At 35.6% G+C, this 21,266-nt stretch overlaps 1 protein-coding gene and 1 long non-coding RNA gene across 3 annotated transcripts; one reads left to right on the top strand and one right to left on the bottom strand.

Moving 5' to 3' along the window:
• Nucleotides 1–1,551: 1,551 nt before the first annotated feature.
• On the bottom strand, nt 1,552–2,669 carry LOC148926486 (uncharacterized). Its single transcript, XM_089059148.1, has 3 exons — nt 2,640–2,669; nt 2,017–2,463; nt 1,552–1,941 (listed from the first exon to the last, which is right to left on the bottom strand). The coding sequence occupies exons 1-3, from the start codon at nt 2,667–2,669 to the stop codon at nt 1,552–1,554; spliced, it is 867 nt and encodes a 288-aa protein (XP_088915274.1).
• A 9,054-nt stretch (nt 2,670–11,723) lies between these two features.
• Nucleotides 11,724–13,393, top strand: LOC148926485 (uncharacterized). 2 transcript variants are annotated; one of them, XR_016130562.1, is made up of 3 exons: nt 11,724–12,852; nt 12,994–13,065; nt 13,151–13,393. It is a non-coding gene; the product is annotated as an uncharacterized LOC148926485 (long non-coding RNA). The 2 variants fall into 2 exon arrangements; XR_016130563.1 differs by having other exon boundaries at nt 11,724–12,881.
• Nucleotides 13,394–21,266: the final 7,873 nt, after the last annotated feature.

Here is a 21,266-nt window from a genome sequence, read left to right as displayed (position 1 = left end):
CGAAAATGTTTTTGATGCAGAAATCATGCAAGTATTTGTGAGTTTGTATTGGGGTGGTAGAGTAGTTCAACTACCACATATGGGTATTGGTTATGATCCACCTCGTGCGAGGAGCTCCATCGTATTAAATTCGTGTGTTTCCTATTCTGAATTGGTAGCAATGATATGTGATGCGATGAGAATAGATATGAACCAACACTATTGAATTATTATGGAGACAATGTATAGTCTTTGCTTCCGGTATGAGTTATACCTGTTCTGTGATTTGCAATGATGCAAGTGTAATGTTTATGTTCAACAATGCTCAAAATTCAAGTGGGTGTATTGAATTATTTGTTGAGTATTCACCTGTGAGAAGTTCAGAAATCCCACCAGTTGTTGATTGTGGTATTGGATCATCGGCGAGGGTTGAACTTATGAGCTCTGACTGTGGTATTGGATCATCTGCGAGGGGTGAACATATGAACTTTGATCATAGTATGAACGAGCAGAGAGATGTTGTAGATGCTGTTGATGTTGGTGTTGGATTGAATGATGAGGTAGATGTTGCAGATGTTCTTAATGAGCCAACGACATTATCTGAGACTGAGCCAGAGCCCGATCTCTGTGATGGTGATGGTTCTTCTGATGATGAGATAATACCTTGTAAACCTGTTGTACAAGGTGAACAACCACTTCCAGAATACAACACTAGAGGGTTGAAATTCTTTTGCAAATTACCAGGTCGTCCTTCTGGAGTATCTGATGATGTTGTTGATAATGAACACAACAATTTGTATTGGGATGAGAAAGAGCCGCATCGGATTGTGTTGGGAACAAAATTTGATTCCAAGCTTCATGTGAAGACTGCTATAACTATGTGGAGTTTGTGGCAGGAAAAGCAGTTTAAGGTCGTCGAGAGCAAATTAAGAAGGTGGCATACCGTATGCAAATTTCCAGCAGGAACGACAGCAACAGGTATAGGCATCATCAGCACCACAGACGCTGAAAAAACGAGAGAATGTAAGTGGGAGGTTTCAGTTACACAAAGGGCGCATGACGATATGTGGGAAGTTAGAAAGTGGGTGGGTCGACATACTTGTGTAGGCCATCGTGCTAACAGAGATCATGCTAACTTCTCATCGGCAATGATTGCTCTGTGTATTCGACATCATGTGCGACAATGTGCCGATTTCAAGGTCTTCTCAATAATAGCTGATATTCAAGACAGATTTGGTGTGTCAATCAGTTATAAGAAGGCATGGTATGCAAAGAGAAAGGCTATAGAGTTTGTATATGGTGGATGGGAGGAATCATTCAGGCAGTTGCCAAGCTACATGTTTGAACTCCAGTCACAGAATCCGGGCACAATTGTTGAATGTAAGCACAACGAGCTGTTGAGTCAGAGACGTACAAATGTGTTCAACTATGTTTTCTGGGCATTTGGGCCTGCAATACATGCTTTCCAGAAGGCTGCCCCGGTGTTAACAATAGATGGGACTCACCTCTGAGGAAGATTTAAAGGTAAGCTGCTTGTTGCTTGTGGTTTTGATGCTAACAAGACATGCTTGCCTATTGCATATGCTGTGGTGGATGAAGAAACCAATGACAGTTGGTCATGGTTTTTGGATCATGTAAGAACTCATGTGGTAAATACGAGAGGGAGGTGTGCATTATATCAGATAGGCATAAAGGAATCTTCAAAGCAATGGAGTCTGCAATCATGACAAGGTCCCCGCAGATACACCACAAATTTTTTTTGGTCCATGTGAGGGCAAATGTGTTGAAGAAGCATAAGGGCCCCAGTGTGAAGGCCAAAATCTGGAAGTTGGGGTCAGTACTCAGGTACGTAAATTTGACAGAAGCATAAGGACCCTCGGCAACCATTTCCCGAATCTGCCGTAACCGAGGATCAGTGTCATGTTCAGAGGTCAAATGCCATATCCCATGAGCCATCTCAACCTAGATAATGCAAAATCATTAAAACCAACCTATACCAACTTCAAACTGAATACATTTTTATAAACAAAAACATACCAACACTTTCATAGAAGAGGCTGACCCGTTCATCCCAGTCGTAGACTGTGTCCCAGGTTGAGTTAGGTATGACACCGTGATCCTATTGTACCACGCCATATAGCCCGGATTAATGTGACCTTCCATGCCCGCCGTTGCATGGTCAAAAGTTGATTGGAACCTCTCGTGTCTCATATCCCACTCATCAATGTACAATTTATGTTTCTTTGCGCAATCAGCGCCCTTCATCCCACGACGGTGACTTTTACACAAATGTCCGGCATTCTTTAGCATCCTATCATGATACTCAGGAATACGCTGGTAGCGGTTAAATTGTCGGCAAACCCGTCCAACCTCGTGTGCCTCGACAAATGACCAGCACACCAAGTAAGTGTCGCACAAGAAGGATGCGGTCGAATCAATGCAGTGATCGGGCAAGATACAATCTACATACGGTGTCAACAGAAACTGCAAACATATAATATAAAAATCAAATTAGCAACTGGCCATGATGAATCAGTGATAATTGATCAGGATATAATAACAAACATATAATATAAAAATCATAGTTATAATAAATTCATTAACTAAGATAATGGAAATAAATTTCACCTGGCCGGGACGAATCAGTGATAATTGATCACGGTAATAAGCAACTGAATATCAGGGAGCATTTCCTATTTCAGTCACTCCGTGCCACCTAAACATAAAATTAATGTCAAAAGTTACCAAAGAAAAATAATGAAGTGAGTTAATATAAAAAATACATTACTTGGCTCCACACGGGGTATACGGCGTGTGCATAGGCGATATCACAAAGGATGGTCTCAATGTGGGCATTCTTTCCCACGCCCATATCTGCAAAAGAACCATAGGTCCACCCAAATCCCTCTTCTGCCTGCCTACAGAAGCCTCGCATAAATAATGATACAGATACGCCAACGCAGCACTACCCCAACTGATATTAGCCACTTGGTTTGGATCGTCAAAGACATTTAACCACATAAAGGGGACCTTGCACCCTGTGGTGTCCGGTAAAATAAGTCCTCCTAACAAGATCAGGGCATGTATACGTGCCCTTTGGATGTATGCATAATCATGCAGCCCATCATCCAAAGGTAGCGTCGCTTGGTGGATCAGAGATGTCATTAGCAATCCGCCCTGCTTCGTTTCTGTGTCTACGTCAGGTATCCATCCCAACATATCTCGACACTTGCTGGGCCAATCTTCATATCCGATACGGTAGTCATAGCCAGTGAAAACACGCCCGTCTGCTCTCAAACCCCATAGGCTTTGCACATCCTGTAAGGTTACGGTAGCTTCTCCAACTGGTAGGTGGAAAGAGTGTGTCTCAGGCCTCCAGCGCTCGACAAGGGCAGTGATAAGCTCATTGTCCATCCTCATCGGCCTATTACATTCCAGCACGCCTTTGAAACCCCATACATCAAGCCAATACTTCACATTTTCATGTATTGGCACTGCCCAAACCTTAGTTTCCGTCCGACGAACTCTGAAAATATTTGATGTCCCATCAGCCATCAATGAGGCTGAAATGTGTTCGTCTTGATGAAAGAGTAGTGATGGATCCTCAGGTCCATAGCATAACTGCCTTTCGGAACTTGTAGATGTCATCTACTTAATATCAGCAATCATACAACATTGCATAAGTTGAAAATCTACATATCCAATAACCTCCAGCATAGCAATCAAAGATGTCACAAACAAAACTAACATATTCATCAACAACTTAATATCTACATAACACTCAAATACCTCAATAAGTAATCACTTAAACAAAATTTTAAAAATATTGTAAAACACAACCAAGATTCAAATTTTATCACAAAAACTCAACAATCCAACATAAATTGCAACTTCAACTGAAAAGCAAAAAACTATATTCCAATTTGAAAACATATAACCAAGATTCAATTTTGTAGCTTTGTAAAAAGGGCACAATTACAAAAATTGAATCAATTACTTCTACTCATTGCATTATATACATGTGAACCCCACAAATAGGCGACAAAACAACAAAAATCGACCCTAAATTCATCAATTTCATCATAAATTCATCAATTTCATCATTAACCCTAATTTTGTTAAATTAGGGAAAACCTACACAAATTAAGCAATAAAGGATGAAATTGAAGAACAATTACTTGAAGATGTTTGCAGCCGGTTGAAATTCGCCGGAAAAACCTCAAATCGCCGGTTGCCGGTTGAAAAACGGCTTCAATTCGCCAATTCGTCCTTGGCTTCTGCGGCTGGTCTGTTCTGATGTATACTGGCCGATTTTAAAACACGCCCAGAGACGCATAATGGTTATGCGTCATTGCCAAATGACGCATAATGGTTATGCGTCATTGCCCAAAGACGCACAACGGATATGCGTCATTACCCAAAGACGCACAACGGATATGCGTCACCAATGAAAGACGCATAAGGGTTATGCGTCTTTACAAAATGCAATATTTTTTGCGTTTCCACTTTAACGACGCATCATTGATATGCGTCTTTCTGTAAAGACGCATATGCTTTATGCGTTTCATTTAGAGTGACGCATAATGCGTCACTCCCTGTCTGGGAACAATTTTATTCTTCTTCATTAAGATGGAATGCAATTACAAGCCTAGAACAAAAGAAGAATTCTCCCATTAAAATACGCTATACGCATGGAGATGCTGTTTTGGAATGTTTTTCTTCTAATTATTATTACTCATTTCATGTGAAAAATACTTTTGCAGCATGCTTACAGTATATTTTGGTTAGTGAATTGAGGTATATTTGGCTGATGTACTGGTGTTGCGTGAATTCACGGAAAAATTTATGCACATATGGGACATGAATTAATATTTTAATTATTGTGTGTTAGACGTTTTTTTAACGTCTTTTTAAGGATTTGAATAATTAATTCACATAAAATTTAGCAATTAATTGACTAATTGATTGAGAATTAAGAATTCTTTGGAAAATTTAATTAAAGTTTTAAATTCAATAATTTTGGTGGGTCTCATGTTCCTTTTATTGATGTGTGTATTTTAATGCGGATATTAGTCGGCACAAAGGAAGATTAATATTTGGCACGAGATACACACATACCTTTGGTGATAAATACGTGACAATTATTCGGTTTTCGTGTAAGTGGTGTGATGCCCAAAGTTGGAAACTATTTAACATGATTTTATTGTCAGTGTTTGATAACCATAAGGAGGTTGCCACTTGCAAGTTCACATTACTATCAAAAGACTTGATGTGAATGTTGTGCTCGGTACCTCGTAATATTTTACTAATGTTCAAAGTAGATTAGACGAAGCAAGACGTTGCAAAAGTAACCTCTCTTGTCTAGACTTCTTTATTGCGAATGTTAGGACGATGATGTGTGTGTATATTTTAATGCGTATATTAGTAGGCCCAAAGAAAGATTAATTTTTGGCACGAGATACACATATACCTGTGGTGATAAATGAGTGATACTTATCCAGTTTTCATGTAAGTAATTGTGATGCCCAAAAGTGGACATTGCTTGACATGATCTTATTGTCAGCGTTTGATCACTACAAAGAGATTGTCACTTACAAGTTCATATTACTATCCAAAGACTTGATATGAATGTTGTGTCGGTACCTCAAGATGTTACCATTTTATTTGAATTTTGTGATGTGAGCATGACAATTAATTTGGTTTTGTTCTCTATTCAATTATGATGTTTGCTTCTGCAGTTTCTTCCAACATGAACAATATGTTAGTGTTGATTGAGTCAAATTTTAAGGATTGCAAAGATTATATTCTGATTGCTCCGGGTTGCATGGATCTGGATTACGCGCTAAGGATTGGGCAACCTACTTCTCATGCGGACGGTCTTCTTATCAAGGAGACACTGCGAAAAGTAGGAATACCCGAATTGTGTAAGTCTATTGATCATTGGGTTTAGTGTCCTAGAAGCCTATCGAGGCACTGCATCTGAGTATATCGCTAAGGCTAGTGAATACATTGCCGAAATTATGGAACGTGTTGCGAACAAACGATAAGGTTGAGACAAGCGTGCTTGATCTCAATAAAGTATATAAGGGCAAGAGCAACATAAGGGAGCACATTATGAAAATGTCTCACGTTGCTTCACTTAAGCTTGAATTCTAAAGACTTGTTTGTGCATTTTGTGTTGCACATCTGGTCAGTATCAAGAAATAAAGTAAAGGGCATTAAAAAAAATGGTATTAAGAATGCTGCTATAGATAAGGGTTCATCACAAAAGAAACAACATTAGGATAATGATAGTTGTTTCTTTTGTGGTAGACATGGATATAAAAAGAAGAATTGTAACAAATATCACGCATTGCGAACAAAGGAAGTTACAATTCTTGTTTTGGTCTGTTCTGAAGTTAATTTGGATTTAGTCCCTAATGATATACAGTGGGTAGATTCTGGTGCTACTACTCACATAAGGTTATCAGTGCAAGGCTGTCTAAGCTACCAAAAGTCAATTGATGGTGAACGATATATCTATGTGGGATATGACAAATCGGTGGAAGTAGAGACTATTGAACATTGTAGATTGTTATTAAAGACTTGAATTATTCTGGTTTTGAAGGATACTTTATTGTACAATCATTTAGACTGAATTTGGTTTCTATTTCTGCTTTGGACAAATTTGGTTTATCTTGTTTTTCTCTCTTTAAATAATTCTAGTGTTGTGAGAACTATTTACTTAAGTGCATATGACATGACAATCTTTACATGCTTAATTATGTTACTTTATATTCAGAAGCTTTACATGTTGAATCAAAGGGATTAAGCGAAAATTAAGTAATGAAAATTTGGTAATTTATGTCATCAGTGTTTAGGTCATATTTCAAAATAAAGGATTGTGAGACCTGTGTCAGATGTTATATTGAATACACTTATCTCTTCAGAACTTGATTTGTGTGTTCAATGCATCGAAGGAAAGTAGAACAAATATAAGAAATTAGGTACAAATAAAGCTATACGTTTTAGAATTGAGGTATATGGATATTTGTAGTTCATTCCCTTTGGTTTCTTGGAGTGTTCAACAATATTTTATATCAATCATAGACGACTATTCTCACTGTGGGTACCTATATTTAATCCATCAAAAGTCTGAGGTTCTAGACAAGTTCAAAATATCCAGAGCTGATGTTGAGTTCCAACTCAACAAAGGCATTAAGAAAGTCAAATCTGGACGTGGTGGCGAATACTACGACAGAAATGAATACTCAGGTGAACAATGTCAAAGACCTTTTGTCCTCTATTTGGAAGAGTATGGGATCGCAGTTTAGTACACCATACTGGGATCGTCTAGCATGAGTGGTGTATCTATCATTCTTCCTTGTCGCATTCGCTTTAGGAAGAGACACTAAATTCTGTAGCATATATTCTCACTTTGGTCATCCAGAAAAATTTAGGGGTTTTTAAATTTTATGATCCCACAAAAGGAACTAATTTGGGATGAGAAATATAGTTTTCCTTGAGGATGTTGAGTTTGGGGGAAGAATGTGTTAAGGGGCATTACTTTTGAGGAGAAGTTTGTATAGACACCTACTACTGCTTCTGACAATGTTCAAGTATCAATTACTATCATTGAAGAAGAAGCAGATTAAGAACCTCAATTTGATAATGTAGTAAACGTTCAATCTCATGTGGATGAGATAATTTAAAGTCAATCTCAACAACCTCAATTATGACTCTCGGCAAAGGTACCACAAATTTTACGAAGTAGTTCTTTCATTTGGATTCAGAAATAATGCTATTGATGGTTGTGTGTATCACAAGTTCAGTGGGAGCAAATGCATCTTGTTATTATTATATGTCAATTACATATTGTGATTAATGATAAGGATATATTGCACTAACACCAAGAACTTTCTCTCTAAGGAATTTGAGATGAAAGGTCTTGGGGAACCCTCTATTGTATTTGGAATCGAAAGAAATAATTTTCGATTGTCATAGAAGGGATATGTGAAAAGGTGCCTAAAGTTTTGAGATGCATAATTGCAAGTAAAGAAATACCCCTATAACTAAGGGAGACAAACGTAGTCTCATTCAGTGCCCTAAGATAAATATTGAGATTTAGAAAATGTAGAAGGTTCCATATGCTTCGGCGATTGGGAGCCTAATGTGTGCTAAAGTATGTATTAGACCCAATTTGGTTTTAATTGTTTATATGTTGGGAAGATATCTCAATATCCCAATACGGATCATTAGGAAGCAGCAAAACGGGTAATGAGATATTTATAGAAAACTAAGCATTACATGCTTGCATACAGAAAATCAGATCATATGAAGAGATCATTAGGTATCTTGATTCTGATTTTGTTAGATGCCAATACAGTAAATGATCCATTTTAGTTTACGTGTGTCTGTTGGCTGTGGAGCCATTTCGTGGAGAAGTGCTAAGCAAACACTTGTAGCTACTTCTGCCATGACAACAGAATTCATAACTTGTTTTGGGACATCTAATAATTGAATATGACTGCAAAAATTTTGTCACTATGCTGCATACTGTAAGGTATTGAAAGACCACTTAAGTTATGTTGTGACAATAACACTGCGGTATTATATTCTAAAACAACAGGAGCTTCCTGGTTGTTAAATAAAGATTACAGAATAGACAAATACATATAGAGCATAAGAGAACAGATTTGATGATGACAAATCCGCTCATTAAGGGACTATCACCCAAGGTCTTTCATGGGCATGTAGCCTAAATGGGTGTTATGTTGTTTAAAGGTACTTCTGTTCAGTGGGAGTAATTTGGGTTATTGCTCTATATTGTGTTTTGAACATGCAGTTATAAAACTCATGTTATTCTCTGCAGAAATAAAGTATTATGTTTTGTCCATTATTTTTAGTTTGATCTCATTAAGGATTTGGGAAGACCTGTTGGAAATAGGCATGTATGATCACCTTGCATGAAATTTATATGCTACACTCTATAATTGATCTGTTGTTGATTATGTTTGCATATGTGATTACTGATGGGTTTAATCATGAAAAAATATGGTGACTTCCCCTTTAGTCCTATGTCGATATGGTTGATAATTAGATTTGAAAATACACTATGTGATGCACTTTTGAGCGTTCATTCGGTTTGTACACATTTATTTGGTGAGGGACCGAATAAATGTGGGACCGAATAGAAAATAAAGGGGTTTATATTTAATATAAATATACGCTAGGATTATGGTCCCTAAACGTCGGAAGAATATTCGATATATCTGTATTCTCTCGGCAGACTATTGCGAAGAATGTCTCTGATCGTTTGGAAGATCCATAGCCGCTTCAAAGCAATTCCTACGTTCAATTGATGGATCAGGGTATGCTTCCGTTCTACAGTTTATGCTCCTTCTCCGTCGTTCTCGGTTAATCATCATAGAAAGCTTTATGTAATTGTTCACTCAATTATTTCAATAGATATCTGATCACTTCAACCTCCACTTAACATCCCCCAGGCCTTCGAAAATAAGCTAAAGTGTGAAAAATTGAAATTAAATAAAGATGAGCCCAAAGTAAGATATTAGTTCATCAAAATAAACAATTGAGCGGGCTTAACCCTACGATTTGCTGTAGGCCCGTTTTATGGATTTAGCCCAATCTAATATGTATGCATTTTACACATGGAGGAACATTATGCAAGTCTTTGATTTTAATAGTAGCGGATCGTCTGGAGAGTTTAAATATCCCTTAGGGTCGAGCCAAAAATAGCAATATCGCTTCTCTCGTGCCTAGAAAGATACTCCCTCCGTCCCATGTTACTTGAGTCGTATTCCTTTTGGGTTGTCCCATGTTACTTGAGTCATTTCCTTTTTAGGTAAAAATTAGGAAATTTAACTAAACAATTAACGCTAATTAATCTATCCCATATTGTAATTAACATATTAATCTCTTTGACACCCACTCACCCACCACTCACTCGTAACCTTCATTTCACACATTCTTCTTTCTCTCTTCAATCATCCTCTCCAAGTCTCTCTCTATTCGAATATTGGTTCCCTAAATTTTGCCCCATCTCTGCGAAAAATCTCTACATTCCAAAGGTGAATTCCTATTTTTCACCTCCATCTTTGCGACTCTCTATATTTGAGAGGTGAAACACTAAATTTTCATTGGGTTATCTCTTTCGTCTCTCTCTTCCGCCTCTCTGCTCTTGGTTCTCTCGGATCTACCATGCCCGGCGAGAAGATTTGGAAAATATAAAATTCAAATAATTATGGATATATAAATTGAGTTGTAATCGCAGATTTCAAAAATAACACATAAAAATTAAATCAATATTATAATTGAAACAACTAATTAACTAATCAAATTAATTAGACAACCCACTTAAAATACTAATCATTTATTTCTTAATCTCCGTTGTCACGACCACAACTCCCTAGTGCTAGTGAGCGTAGCTATTTCGCGACTAAACAATTCTCAACAATCATAGGACAACATAAGAAGGGTGGAACCACTTAAAGCAATAGTCTCAAAGGCATATGGGTACATAGTCGGAACGAGTTCAGAGTATTAAGTTCATAACTTTCTAGCACATAACTCTAGATTGCAGCGGAAGAGTCCAAGACAAAATAGCACGTATGAAGACATGCTACTTTGGGTTGCCTAACTACTTATTTAAAAGTCTTGTCCCAACACCTTCGCCTCCTCATACATGTTCAACCTGCACACTAGAAAAGAAACATGCAGGGCTGAGTATTTGATATACTCAGTGGGCACATTGCCGAAACATAATTTCGTAAAAGTTTTGTCAGCCAATTGAGTGATCACGGGGTTTTAACTTAAAAGGCCCGAGTCACTAAAAGTATTTTTTTTTTGTTCGTAAAATTGATTGCGCAATCACATAACATATATACCATATCTGAAACGTATGTGAACCGGGAATGTGGCCATATTCCACGACGGTCACTGGATCGACCAACTTAAAAGCTAGCTCACGATCCCCATATGTGTACACTAGTCCGAGTAGGCTTTACTTCCCCACAGGGACCCGAATTCGATTAAACATAATTGGCATAGCCAAGCAGATAGGTAATCCATAAAACATAAAATGGCATGACAAAACATAAATAGCATAATTTTCACATAATCATGCTTGAAGGCAAGTTCACATTTTGAAAGAAATGCCCACCTCAAAAGCTTAATTCCATAGTCGAAAATTCCTTGACTTGATCTTAAACGACGTGTGAGAACGCCCCTTTAGAAATAAGGTAATACTTTAATTAAACTTTAAAAAGTCAAATAAACTTAAACATGAATGCATCCTAAGTGCATGTCCATTTTATTCTTCTTCTTAGTCTTCTAGAAAAGTTCTAGAAATCTTGAAACAGTAATTAAATCGGGAGATTTAATTTATTATAGAAACTTAAGACATTATTCATTTAACCTTGAGAGTACTACTTCCCATATATCTCGTTCGAAATTAAATTATCATCTCGGGTTTAATTGGCGAACCATCACATAAAAATTTGATCGAGCAACTTAGGAGGGATCATGATTTAATTAGGCACAACAGGCCCAACTCCTTTTATTTTAATTTGTGGCCCAAGCTCCATAATTAATTCTATTAACAGGCAGCCCACTTCTCTATTTAATTTCTTAGTCCATACTTTTAATTAATGAGGCCCATCAAAACAAAGTAGAAATGGCCCAATACTAATACTCCCAACTCCATCGGTCTCTCTCTCTCTCATTTTCAAAATTTCCCCAAATTGGAAGTGGAAATCCCTGAATCCTTCTCCCTCCTTCCTCTCGGCGAAATCGCCGCTCCACCTGGTCACCGGAGCGCCGCCAGTTCTGGCTCCTCGGCGTCACGGATTCGCCGACGGCTTCCGTCTCCGTCCAGCTCTCTGTCTCTCTCCCGGACAGAAACAGCACCTCTTCCATCTCTCGTCTTCTCCGGCGAATTCACACCCGGAGTGGCCCCCTTTTTGCGGTCGAACACCGCTGTTCGTTGCTCGGCTGGACAGCCCTTGCCGCTGCTCCGCCGTCGGGTCGCCGCTGTCTCGCAGTCAGCGCCGCCATCTCCGACAAAACTCCTATAGCTAAGTTCTCCATTCCATTCTTTCCTTGTGTAGTTATTTAGCTTTAATGAACTAAGTCTATGGCAATATGTAAATTGAGCATTGGGGACTTCTTTGAACTTGCTGTGACAGATTTGATTTCTTTGATTTGGTGTTTGAAACTTAAGCTTTCACTTCCTGGAATGAGCTTGATATTTGGCTAAAGTGTTGATCCCTTGATTATTAAAGCTTGCTACTATTGTGAAGCTCCTACTGCCATAAATCTATGTTCTTGAGCCTAGCATGATGTTCGAAACAAAAGCAGAGGGTGTGCTTGTGTTTTATTGATTGAGATTCTTAAGTTGTGGTGCCTCTATATGATGATATGAAAAAAGTATATATGGGAGAAGGGTGGAGGTGTATTACCTTTTGAAGCTGCGGCTGCTTTGAGAATTCAGCTCTTAAAACCTCAGCTTTCTTCCTCTCAAACTTGCTATGTTGCTGGAAAAATTTGAAGGTGTGTAGGAGAGTGTTCAAGGGTGTTGTGGAGGGGAATTTATAGCAGAGTGTGTACTCGTGAGAAATTAATGGAGCTGTTGTTATTACTTTGTTCTCTTCTTGCAGCAAATCCTCATTTTTAAGATCTTCACTAAGCTTTTTAATTAATATATTCGTCTCTTTCTTGAAGCACAAGTACTCCCTTCATAATATCACTTGTTTGGACATGTAGGGGTGCAGGTGGTTGCTTGATTCAGGCAGATTTGGTGCAGCTAGAGGGAGACGTTTTGGGTTAGCTACTTGACAAGGAGTTGGTTAAGGGTGAGTTGCCACTCCAAGAAAGGCAAGTCTCCAATTTGGCAGCATTGAAAAGTAAACCATATTTGTTTTATCTTAGTATGTCCCTCATTTCATTTATTGCTTAGCACACAGGTTTGCAGCCTTTTACTCCTAAGCCTTAAGAACTTTTGTTTTCTTATTGCAGCTCTCGGTTGTGGAAGTGGATGTGTAGGAGTTTACCTGCCATTTTGGGATCATTTTGACCTCCTTTGATAAAGTAAGGATGCCTTCTTCCCTTGCTTGGTTTGATGTTGAAAAAAAATACCTTACAATATTTATTAGTTTTTGTCTATACATTGCAGGTTGTACCCATAGGAGAAAGAGTTATTGGGCTGTTATTTGGGCTGACCTTCGGGCCGACGGGCCAAACTCTCGGGCTGCGCAAGGTGTGACTCGGGCTTAAGAAGAGGGGCCCAATATTTGTATATTTGTATTCTTAAATTCTTTCTCATCATCACATGTGTAATTTATTTTGTAACTAGAGAGTAGCTTGATATGTATTCGAACTTTCTAGATCAGCAAAGTAACCTCGTATTCTTTCTTGACGTTTATTATATTTAATTTAATAAATATATACGAAATTTATTTTAGCCTAATAGACAGCCTTCAATTTAGCAAACAAGCAAAGTCATCGACTAATATTTCTAATTCGAAAGTAATTAGAAGCAACAAACATTTCTAGTTCGACATTAAACTTGAAGAAAATGGTAATAAAATAGTGGGTATTACATCCGTGCCCAAAAGATATGCCTCAAATAACTTGGGACGGAGGGAGTATGAGTTTTCAATAAATGAAATTAAAGTTAGTAACCTAGTGGTTGTTGCTTCGTTAAAAGAGGTCTATGGATCAAGGCTCATTGTGAGCATTTTATTTCTTCTCTTAATATTTTTTTAGTTATTTTATCAATTCATATTATATTTCTTATTACCAAATCAAACCATTAAAATACTTTATGAATCTTTATTTTTATTAGTTTACATGTGATACATTATATTTATTACACACTCTCTCCCATAATAGATGTCACACAGTGGCGGAGCCAAAAATCTCATCATGGGGGTCCAAATTTAAACTTAAATAAATTACATAAATTAAATTATAAGGTTCAAAATGTAAAAGTTAAATGCAATCACATTATAACATTTGTCTTCTATTCTTCATCTTTTGAAATCGCTACATAATAGTTTCATTGGTAACTTTAACAAACACATCATTTTCATATAAGGAACTAAGCAACCATTCAACTGATGAAGAATCAAAAGAAGAAGGTTTCTTAAAATAACGATCCATATACCTACAAAAATAGTCAACATTGATTAAGTTTGCAAAATATAAATCATACACAAAAAAAGATAAAATCCACCTTATGCTTTACAACTAAAAGAATAAAAAGTAAACAAAATATACAATATGCTCAAATCTAAAATATTGTTGTCACAAATCAAATAGTGTAAAACTATTAATACATACACATCAAATTAAGAATAGGGGTTAAAGAATTCCAACACAGAACCGCCGTAGCCATTGAATTACATAAGCTATCTTCTTTCTCCCCATTTGAATTTTATGTGTACCAATTTAGAGCTTGAATATGATTATTTAGGTCTCAATTTACATAAATATTACAGCCAAACAAAAAAACAACATATATAGAAAAATCAATTGAATTATATTTGAGTTTTAAAGTATACCTAGTTTTAGATAACTAAATTTCAGATTACGCGGCAGAAGGAGTAGAACTGCAACAGAAGGAGAAAACTAATTAAGAGGAAACGATTTATAGAGTATAATTTTGTTGAAATCTATCTTTAATTTTATATATTATAATTATAATTAATGTGAAATTACTAAAATACCCCTAGGTTTTTTAAAAATTAGTGGGGGGACCATGGGCCCCCTTGGCCCCACCCTCCCTTCGCCCCTGATGTCACACTTTCCTTTTTAATTTGTCTCACAAAAGATGTCACATTTCTCTTTTTGAAAAAAGTTATCTCTCACATTAATATAAATATATTATTTTTTCTCTCCACCAAACACACAAAACTATATCCCCTTATAAAATCTCGTGTCATTCTCCAACCATGTATTACGGGACGGAGGGAGTACTATAATGTATTTATTTTATGTTATTTTTGTTGCATCGTATTACTTCGTTTCTTGTAAAAACATTTGAAATATTTATGGAGTCTAAATATTTACTAATTAATATATTATTTAATTTTATTATTAACATTATATTAAACTTTTTAAATATTTAATTTTACTCCTCCACATTCGATCCGTTTAATGTTTCAAAAATTACAACAATAAAACGACACACGGTTACTTTTGTCATATACTCATATTCCCTTTATTAACAAAACTGAAGATTTTTTTAAATAGAATTAATATTGATTACTCTTTTATGACGAGATCATTTGAACCCAAATTTATTAGATAGATATAAATATATGATTGTGATCAATTGAGATTATTTAGATTAATTGAGAAATGAGATGCAATATTAGTTATGTATTTTTATTAAATGAGTGGTCCAGATTTTGCCACACAATAAATATGTTTAGATTAAATTAATATGAAAGGGTATAATGGTCATTTCGTGTTTTAATTTAGGGTTCTTCAGCTTTCAATTGCGATTTTGGTGAGAATTGCGATTTCGTGAGATCTCTGATTCAATTGATTCAAAAATTAAAATGCAGATGATTTCAACGATTTGAACGATATCTGATTCGACGATTCCTCAGAATATCAATTTTCGAAAAACAGAAAACAAATCGACGGATTTCGGTGTTGAATCCGAAGTTTTTAGGTCGATTTTATCGACTTTGATTCTGTTTTTATGTTTTATTTGTTGATGCCCAGTCAAATTTCTTCCTAATCAATTATTTTTTTTTTTTGCTTTTTCATCTTTAGCTTCGATTTCACTTTATAATCAACACCTAAGTGTTATCTGATGGATTCTTCATCTTATTCTGAGTCGACATCGACGAATGGTGGAGGTAATTTGGTTTGATTATGTCAGTAGATATACCAAGCACAATTAACGAATTTCAGGCATTAATTATGCTCTGTTATTAACAGGTATATCCCATATATAGTAAAAACAATTTTCTTATTACTATTATGTCAATAGTTAAAGTTTATAATGTCAATATAATTATATCACCAACCATTCAAACAAGGATACACTATATCAACAGTATATTATTATAACTATGTCAATAGATATAGCAAGCACAATTAACAGAAGTTCATGTATGAAGTATACTCTGTCAATTAACACGTATATCTCATATATAGCAACCACAATTATCTTATTACTATTATGTCAGTAGTTAAAGTTTATAATGTTGACATACTCTGTCGATTATCTTATAAAGTTTATGGCAAGCATATCCTGTTTACATAAATATGACTATGTCAACAAATATTTAAATAAGCATACAATATGTCAATAGCTATTGATATACTACTACAACCATAAATATGTTTTCTACAGCCATCCTAACAGCCATTGAAACAAGCATACACTATGTCAATAGTTGTTGACATATTACTACAGACATACATTTGTATGTTTTCTACAGCCATCCTAACAGCCATTCAAACAAGCATACACTATGTCAATATAATTATGTCAACACCTATTCAAACAAGCATACACTATGTCAATAGTATATTATTATATCTATGTCAATAGCTAGTGTATAAAATGTCAATAATCTTAAAAATTTAAACAGATCCTTAACTGGAAGGTGATGCTTGTTTTCTTCCGTTTTTTCCAGCAGCATTGTTCATTTCCATCTCTTCCGATTCTACCATCGCTAATCAACAAAAAAACTCAGCAGGAATCGAATTCATAAAAAACCAAATCTAGATGTGCTTTAATACACCAAAATCGAAGCAATATACTTAAAATTTGAATCAATTTCTTAACCTGAAGAAGTCGCTTCAACCACCGCCGATTTGGAATGCTGATTCTCTTCGATCGCTGCTTCAGTCAATTCAGCTACAATCGACGCTTCAGCCGATTATCTTCGATTTTTCTCTTCGAGCGTCATTGTAGAAAACTGTGTTTTAATGTGTACGGTTTGAATTTTGAAGATTAGCGAGATTTTGAAGGTGTTCGATTTTGCACTATTGTATGAATTGAATGAAGATTTGCAGATTTTTCAACAGAGTTTTAGAGAAGGTTTTAGAAATTGGTTTGAAATACAATTTTATGTTTTACGCTAGTTTATTAATAAAATTACAACTATACCCCCGTGTTGACATAATGTGGTATCTATTGATATTTTGTTAATCTTGTAGATTAGTGGCCCATATTGCATCTCATTTCTCAATTTAGCTAAATAATCTCAACCTAACAGGACCCTATAAATATATGGAATAGGGATATGGGTTTCTGTTAAAATGACAACACCTCTTAAAGTGACACTATGACACCACGTATCCAGCAATATTATAAACGCTACACAGCAATAGTATAAACGCTAGACAACAATCTATACATTGTTGTCTAGCGTATTGAATATTGTTGGCCAAGAAAAATTGCTGTCAAGTGTATTGGATATTGCTGGTCGAGAAAATTTACCCTTGAACATTTTTTATGATTGTCACATGACAGCTGATTATTCGTCCACGTGTACAAATGATTGACTAGGAATGATGGTATGATGTTACTTTAAGAGGTGTTATCATTTTAACATAACCCGATATGTATTCAATTGCATTTTGAAATTTTTTTCTCACTCGTTTTATCAAACAAACTAGTGCAAGCTACACATTCTCTATATTTTGGAATTAACTTCTACTCTCTTAGTCCGTGAAATGTTGTCCAGTTTTGTCATTTTGGTCCGTCCGCAAAATGTTGTCCACTTTATTTTTTTCCATTTTTGGTGAATTGACCTTATTTTCCACTAACTCATTACATTCACATTCTATTATAAAATCAATATATAAATGTGGAACCTACATTCCACTAACTCTTTCCACTCATTTTTCTTCACATTTCTTAAAACTCGTGCCGAGTCAAACATAAACAACATTTTACGGACGAAGGAAGTATTTTTTGAAAACTTTTTCACCATATACCTTTAAATTTTTATTCATTCATCGAATCATAATAATCATAATAATAATTTAATAATATTCAATCCTACTAGTTTTTCACTATCAATTATTCAAATAGTAACAAATTCTATTATTGAGAGAGTCGTGAAAATACAAATTTTGAGCCTTTGAAAACAAAACTGATGAATCAAACTTTAAGATCTGAAGCGCCCTCTCTCTCTCTCTCTCTTCACCTCCCCGTCCGCAGTCGGTAGTATTTTTCAGTTCACTGATAATTCTCAATTGTTTCCGCTTTACAGTAGCTGAATTTCTGGATATTAATTTATAATTTATAATTTAATATATTAATTTCAAACTTCTAAAACTGACTAAAATTAAATTAAACTATTGCTTTTCAAAAGAAAAAAATACTCCAATAAATACTGTACATCATTTGTAAAATGTATTAAAATCCTAGTACTATTTTAAATATAAATTCAGCAATAAACCTTAAATACAACACAATATTCTTTCACAATAAATGACATAGTATATCGAAAAACTGAGAAGATGTTGTCAGAATATTTAAACGATTATTTCTCCGAATCCAATATTTATGATACAGACCAAGCAATATCTATACTTGGGGAGTGTTATATTGCTAACTCAATACCTAATTGCTAACTACAACTAAATAATAGCCATTAGATATTCAAATTAAGGGTCTAGATCATCAACCAAGAAATATCAATACGATCAACAAAAAACGTCAATAAAGCCATAGGATTAATTCCATAAAATATCAATAAGGGTATTAATGTCAATTAACTACATGTTTAGTTATAACTAACTTTTAAAAGAAATCCCAAAATTTTAAATTCATATAACATATATCAAATTAAAGATAATTTTATAAGGATTCCAACGATATCATATATGCATATGTTCCGACGTCAAAATTTGAAAAAAAATTCGAAAATTTTTCAATTTTTTCGTAAAGCAGAAATGTCAACAAACTATATAAAATATGTCAATATAATACATGTAGAATGTCAATATAAGCAATGGGTTAACATTCTTAAAGCATTGTGTTAACATTCTCAAAGCATTGTGTTGATATTTTCGAAACACTATATTGACATTTTCATCTAAAACCCTAATTTGACATTTTTTTTATCTTTTTTTATTTTATTAATAAAAACGAAAATTACACGTGAAAAATTATAGACCATACGTTTTCTAAAATCCTATGACTTTAAATTAATTATAGTTAGCAATTAAATGATGAGTTAGCAATTCATCACTCCCCTATATACTATATATAATTATTTGTCCAAATCCATTTACATATAAAACAAGAAAAAATCAATAAGGGGTCCCACATTTGCCGACTCTCTCCTCCCTCATCTTTCACACGCTCTGTAAAAAAAACAATCTTGGAATTCTCCACGCAAGCACAGGTAAGGGGCGGCCATGGTGGATATTGGGTCCGGCACCGGCCAAGCCCCCACTGGAGCAGTGGCTTGGTCTGTGCTAGGTCCGTCCCCGGGGCCAATGCTACATGATGAAGCATTTCAAAGGTACTCCATATACTAAGTGATGAAAGGATAGTAGCTCCTAAGGTACACCCAGCTCATTTATTAGACAGATATCGACCAACATGACTATTTAGTCATTAATATCTACGTATAAAAATTGTTGTAGACCATACAAAAATAAAGAGCATACGGTAAGGTAAGTAGTATAGTACTAGTACTTGCATTGAATGCCGTGGGATCATGACAAAATCCTAGAAAGTTAGAAACTACTATCCTAAAATTTGTCCCGCTTTGACCCGACACGAATTTTAAAAAAGGTAATGGAAAAGTGAGTTGAAAAAGTTATGGATTGTGAGTCCTATTTTTATATATTAGTTTTATAATAAAATGTGAGTAGGAATGAGTTAGGTGATAAACTCATGTTTTAGTCGGTTTAATTGGTCTGTTGAAGTGTTTAATGTCAAGTTTGATGCTTGAATTGTTTATTTCCAGCCAATTATTCTATCTTTTGGAGTTTTATGTGTTTGTTCGGTATTTTAGGAGAAAATGGATGGAAAAGGATTAAAATGCGTCCGTGGGGCATAATTTTGCTACACCCGGCCGGGTGGATTTCATATGTAAAAATTCTACCCGGCCGGGTATCATGAAGACAGCGTGATGAGTCCAGAAAGTGGTCTGAAATGGTCACCCGGCCGGGTGGATTTACAGCACAAAAATTCTACCCGGCCTAGTACGTCAGTCTGACGCGTCTGAATGCTGAAAACGCGATTTTTGAAGTGAATAAATGAGAAGAAAAGGCTAGGGTTGGATTCCACGAGAATCATTCTACACCCACCGCCTCCATCAGTCATACACACCCCCAAGAACACTTTGAGAGAGAGAATTGAAGATTGAAGACTCCAGATCGGAAGATTGAAGACTTCATTCCATAGATTCGTTCCACAGGAGTTCTTAGTATCTATCTTTCATGTTTTTGTTCGGATTCTTTGTGTTAAACTTAGTTTTCTCCATGAACATGAGTAGCTAAACGCCTTTTTGTAGAATTCTTGGTGAAGATGCATTAATTTCATAGTTTTTATCCAATTAATTTTGTTCTTGCATTGCTCTTGTAGTTATTTGATTATTTTTGAGTTTATTCCTTTCAATTGCTTGATCACCACTTGATTGTGTAGGATTAATTAGATTAACCGGGAGATGAAATTATTAATCTGGAAATAAGAATAATTCACACCTTAATACAATAAAACTCGCGAGAGTTGAGATTTTGAGTGAGGTCCTTGACCTAATCGAGCTTCTGCGAGTTAGGGGTTTTAGGATTAGAAGGGGACTTCAATCCTAGCACCTAATCTGCAAGTTTCTCATCTCGAGAGGGGGTTTAATCTATAATTGTGGTCGACTTAGTAATTCTAGAGACACCAAAAGGTAAGACAATTTGATTGGATAAGAGCTTGGAATTGTGCATTGGATCCTTGAGTTCTACAATTTTCTCCATATTATCTTTTCACTCCGTGTTTACTTGCTTTTGCTTGTTTATTTGCTTATTATATGCTTTTATTAGTGTTAGAAAAAAAACCAAACCTTTTCCGATTCTCTAGATAGTAATCAACGTTTGTTCATGGTAGTTAAGTTGATACAAATTTGTCTCTGTGGGATACGATACTCTTGTTTGCTAATTGCTACACTAGCCCCGTACACTTGCAGGTATCACTTGTGTTAAAATAAGTCGCGTCAAGTTTTTGGCGTCGTTGCCGGGAACAATTTTGTGTCGTTAGAGCTTAATATCGTGATAATAATTGAGATTACTAGTCTAGATTTTATGTGCTTCTC

Source organism: Salvia hispanica, chromosome 5 (assembly GCF_029641045.1).
Source record: "Salvia hispanica isolate PSC_SH4W2 chromosome 5, Shi_PSC_v1, whole genome shotgun sequence".
NCBI lineage: Eukaryota > Viridiplantae > Streptophyta > Magnoliopsida > Lamiales > Lamiaceae > Salvia > Salvia hispanica.
Note: the sequence above shows the minus strand (reverse complement) of the source record. Positions and strands in the feature narration are given on the sequence as shown.

What these genes read in the sequence shown, in the direction of transcription:
- LOC148926486 (XM_089059148.1), bottom strand. Translation starts at nt 2,669, where the DNA reads ATGCTCCCTGATATTCAGTTGCTTATTACC. An exon ending in ATATTCAGTTGCTTATTACC is followed by an intron (nt 2,464 to 2,639) that starts GTGATCAATTAT and finishes ATATGTTTGCAG; the next exon opens with TTTCTGTTGACACCGTATGT. An exon ending in CCTCTTCTATGAAAGTGTTG is followed by an intron (nt 1,942 to 2,016) that starts GTATGTTTTTGT and finishes TGCATTATCTAG; the next exon opens with GTTGAGATGGCTCATGGGAT.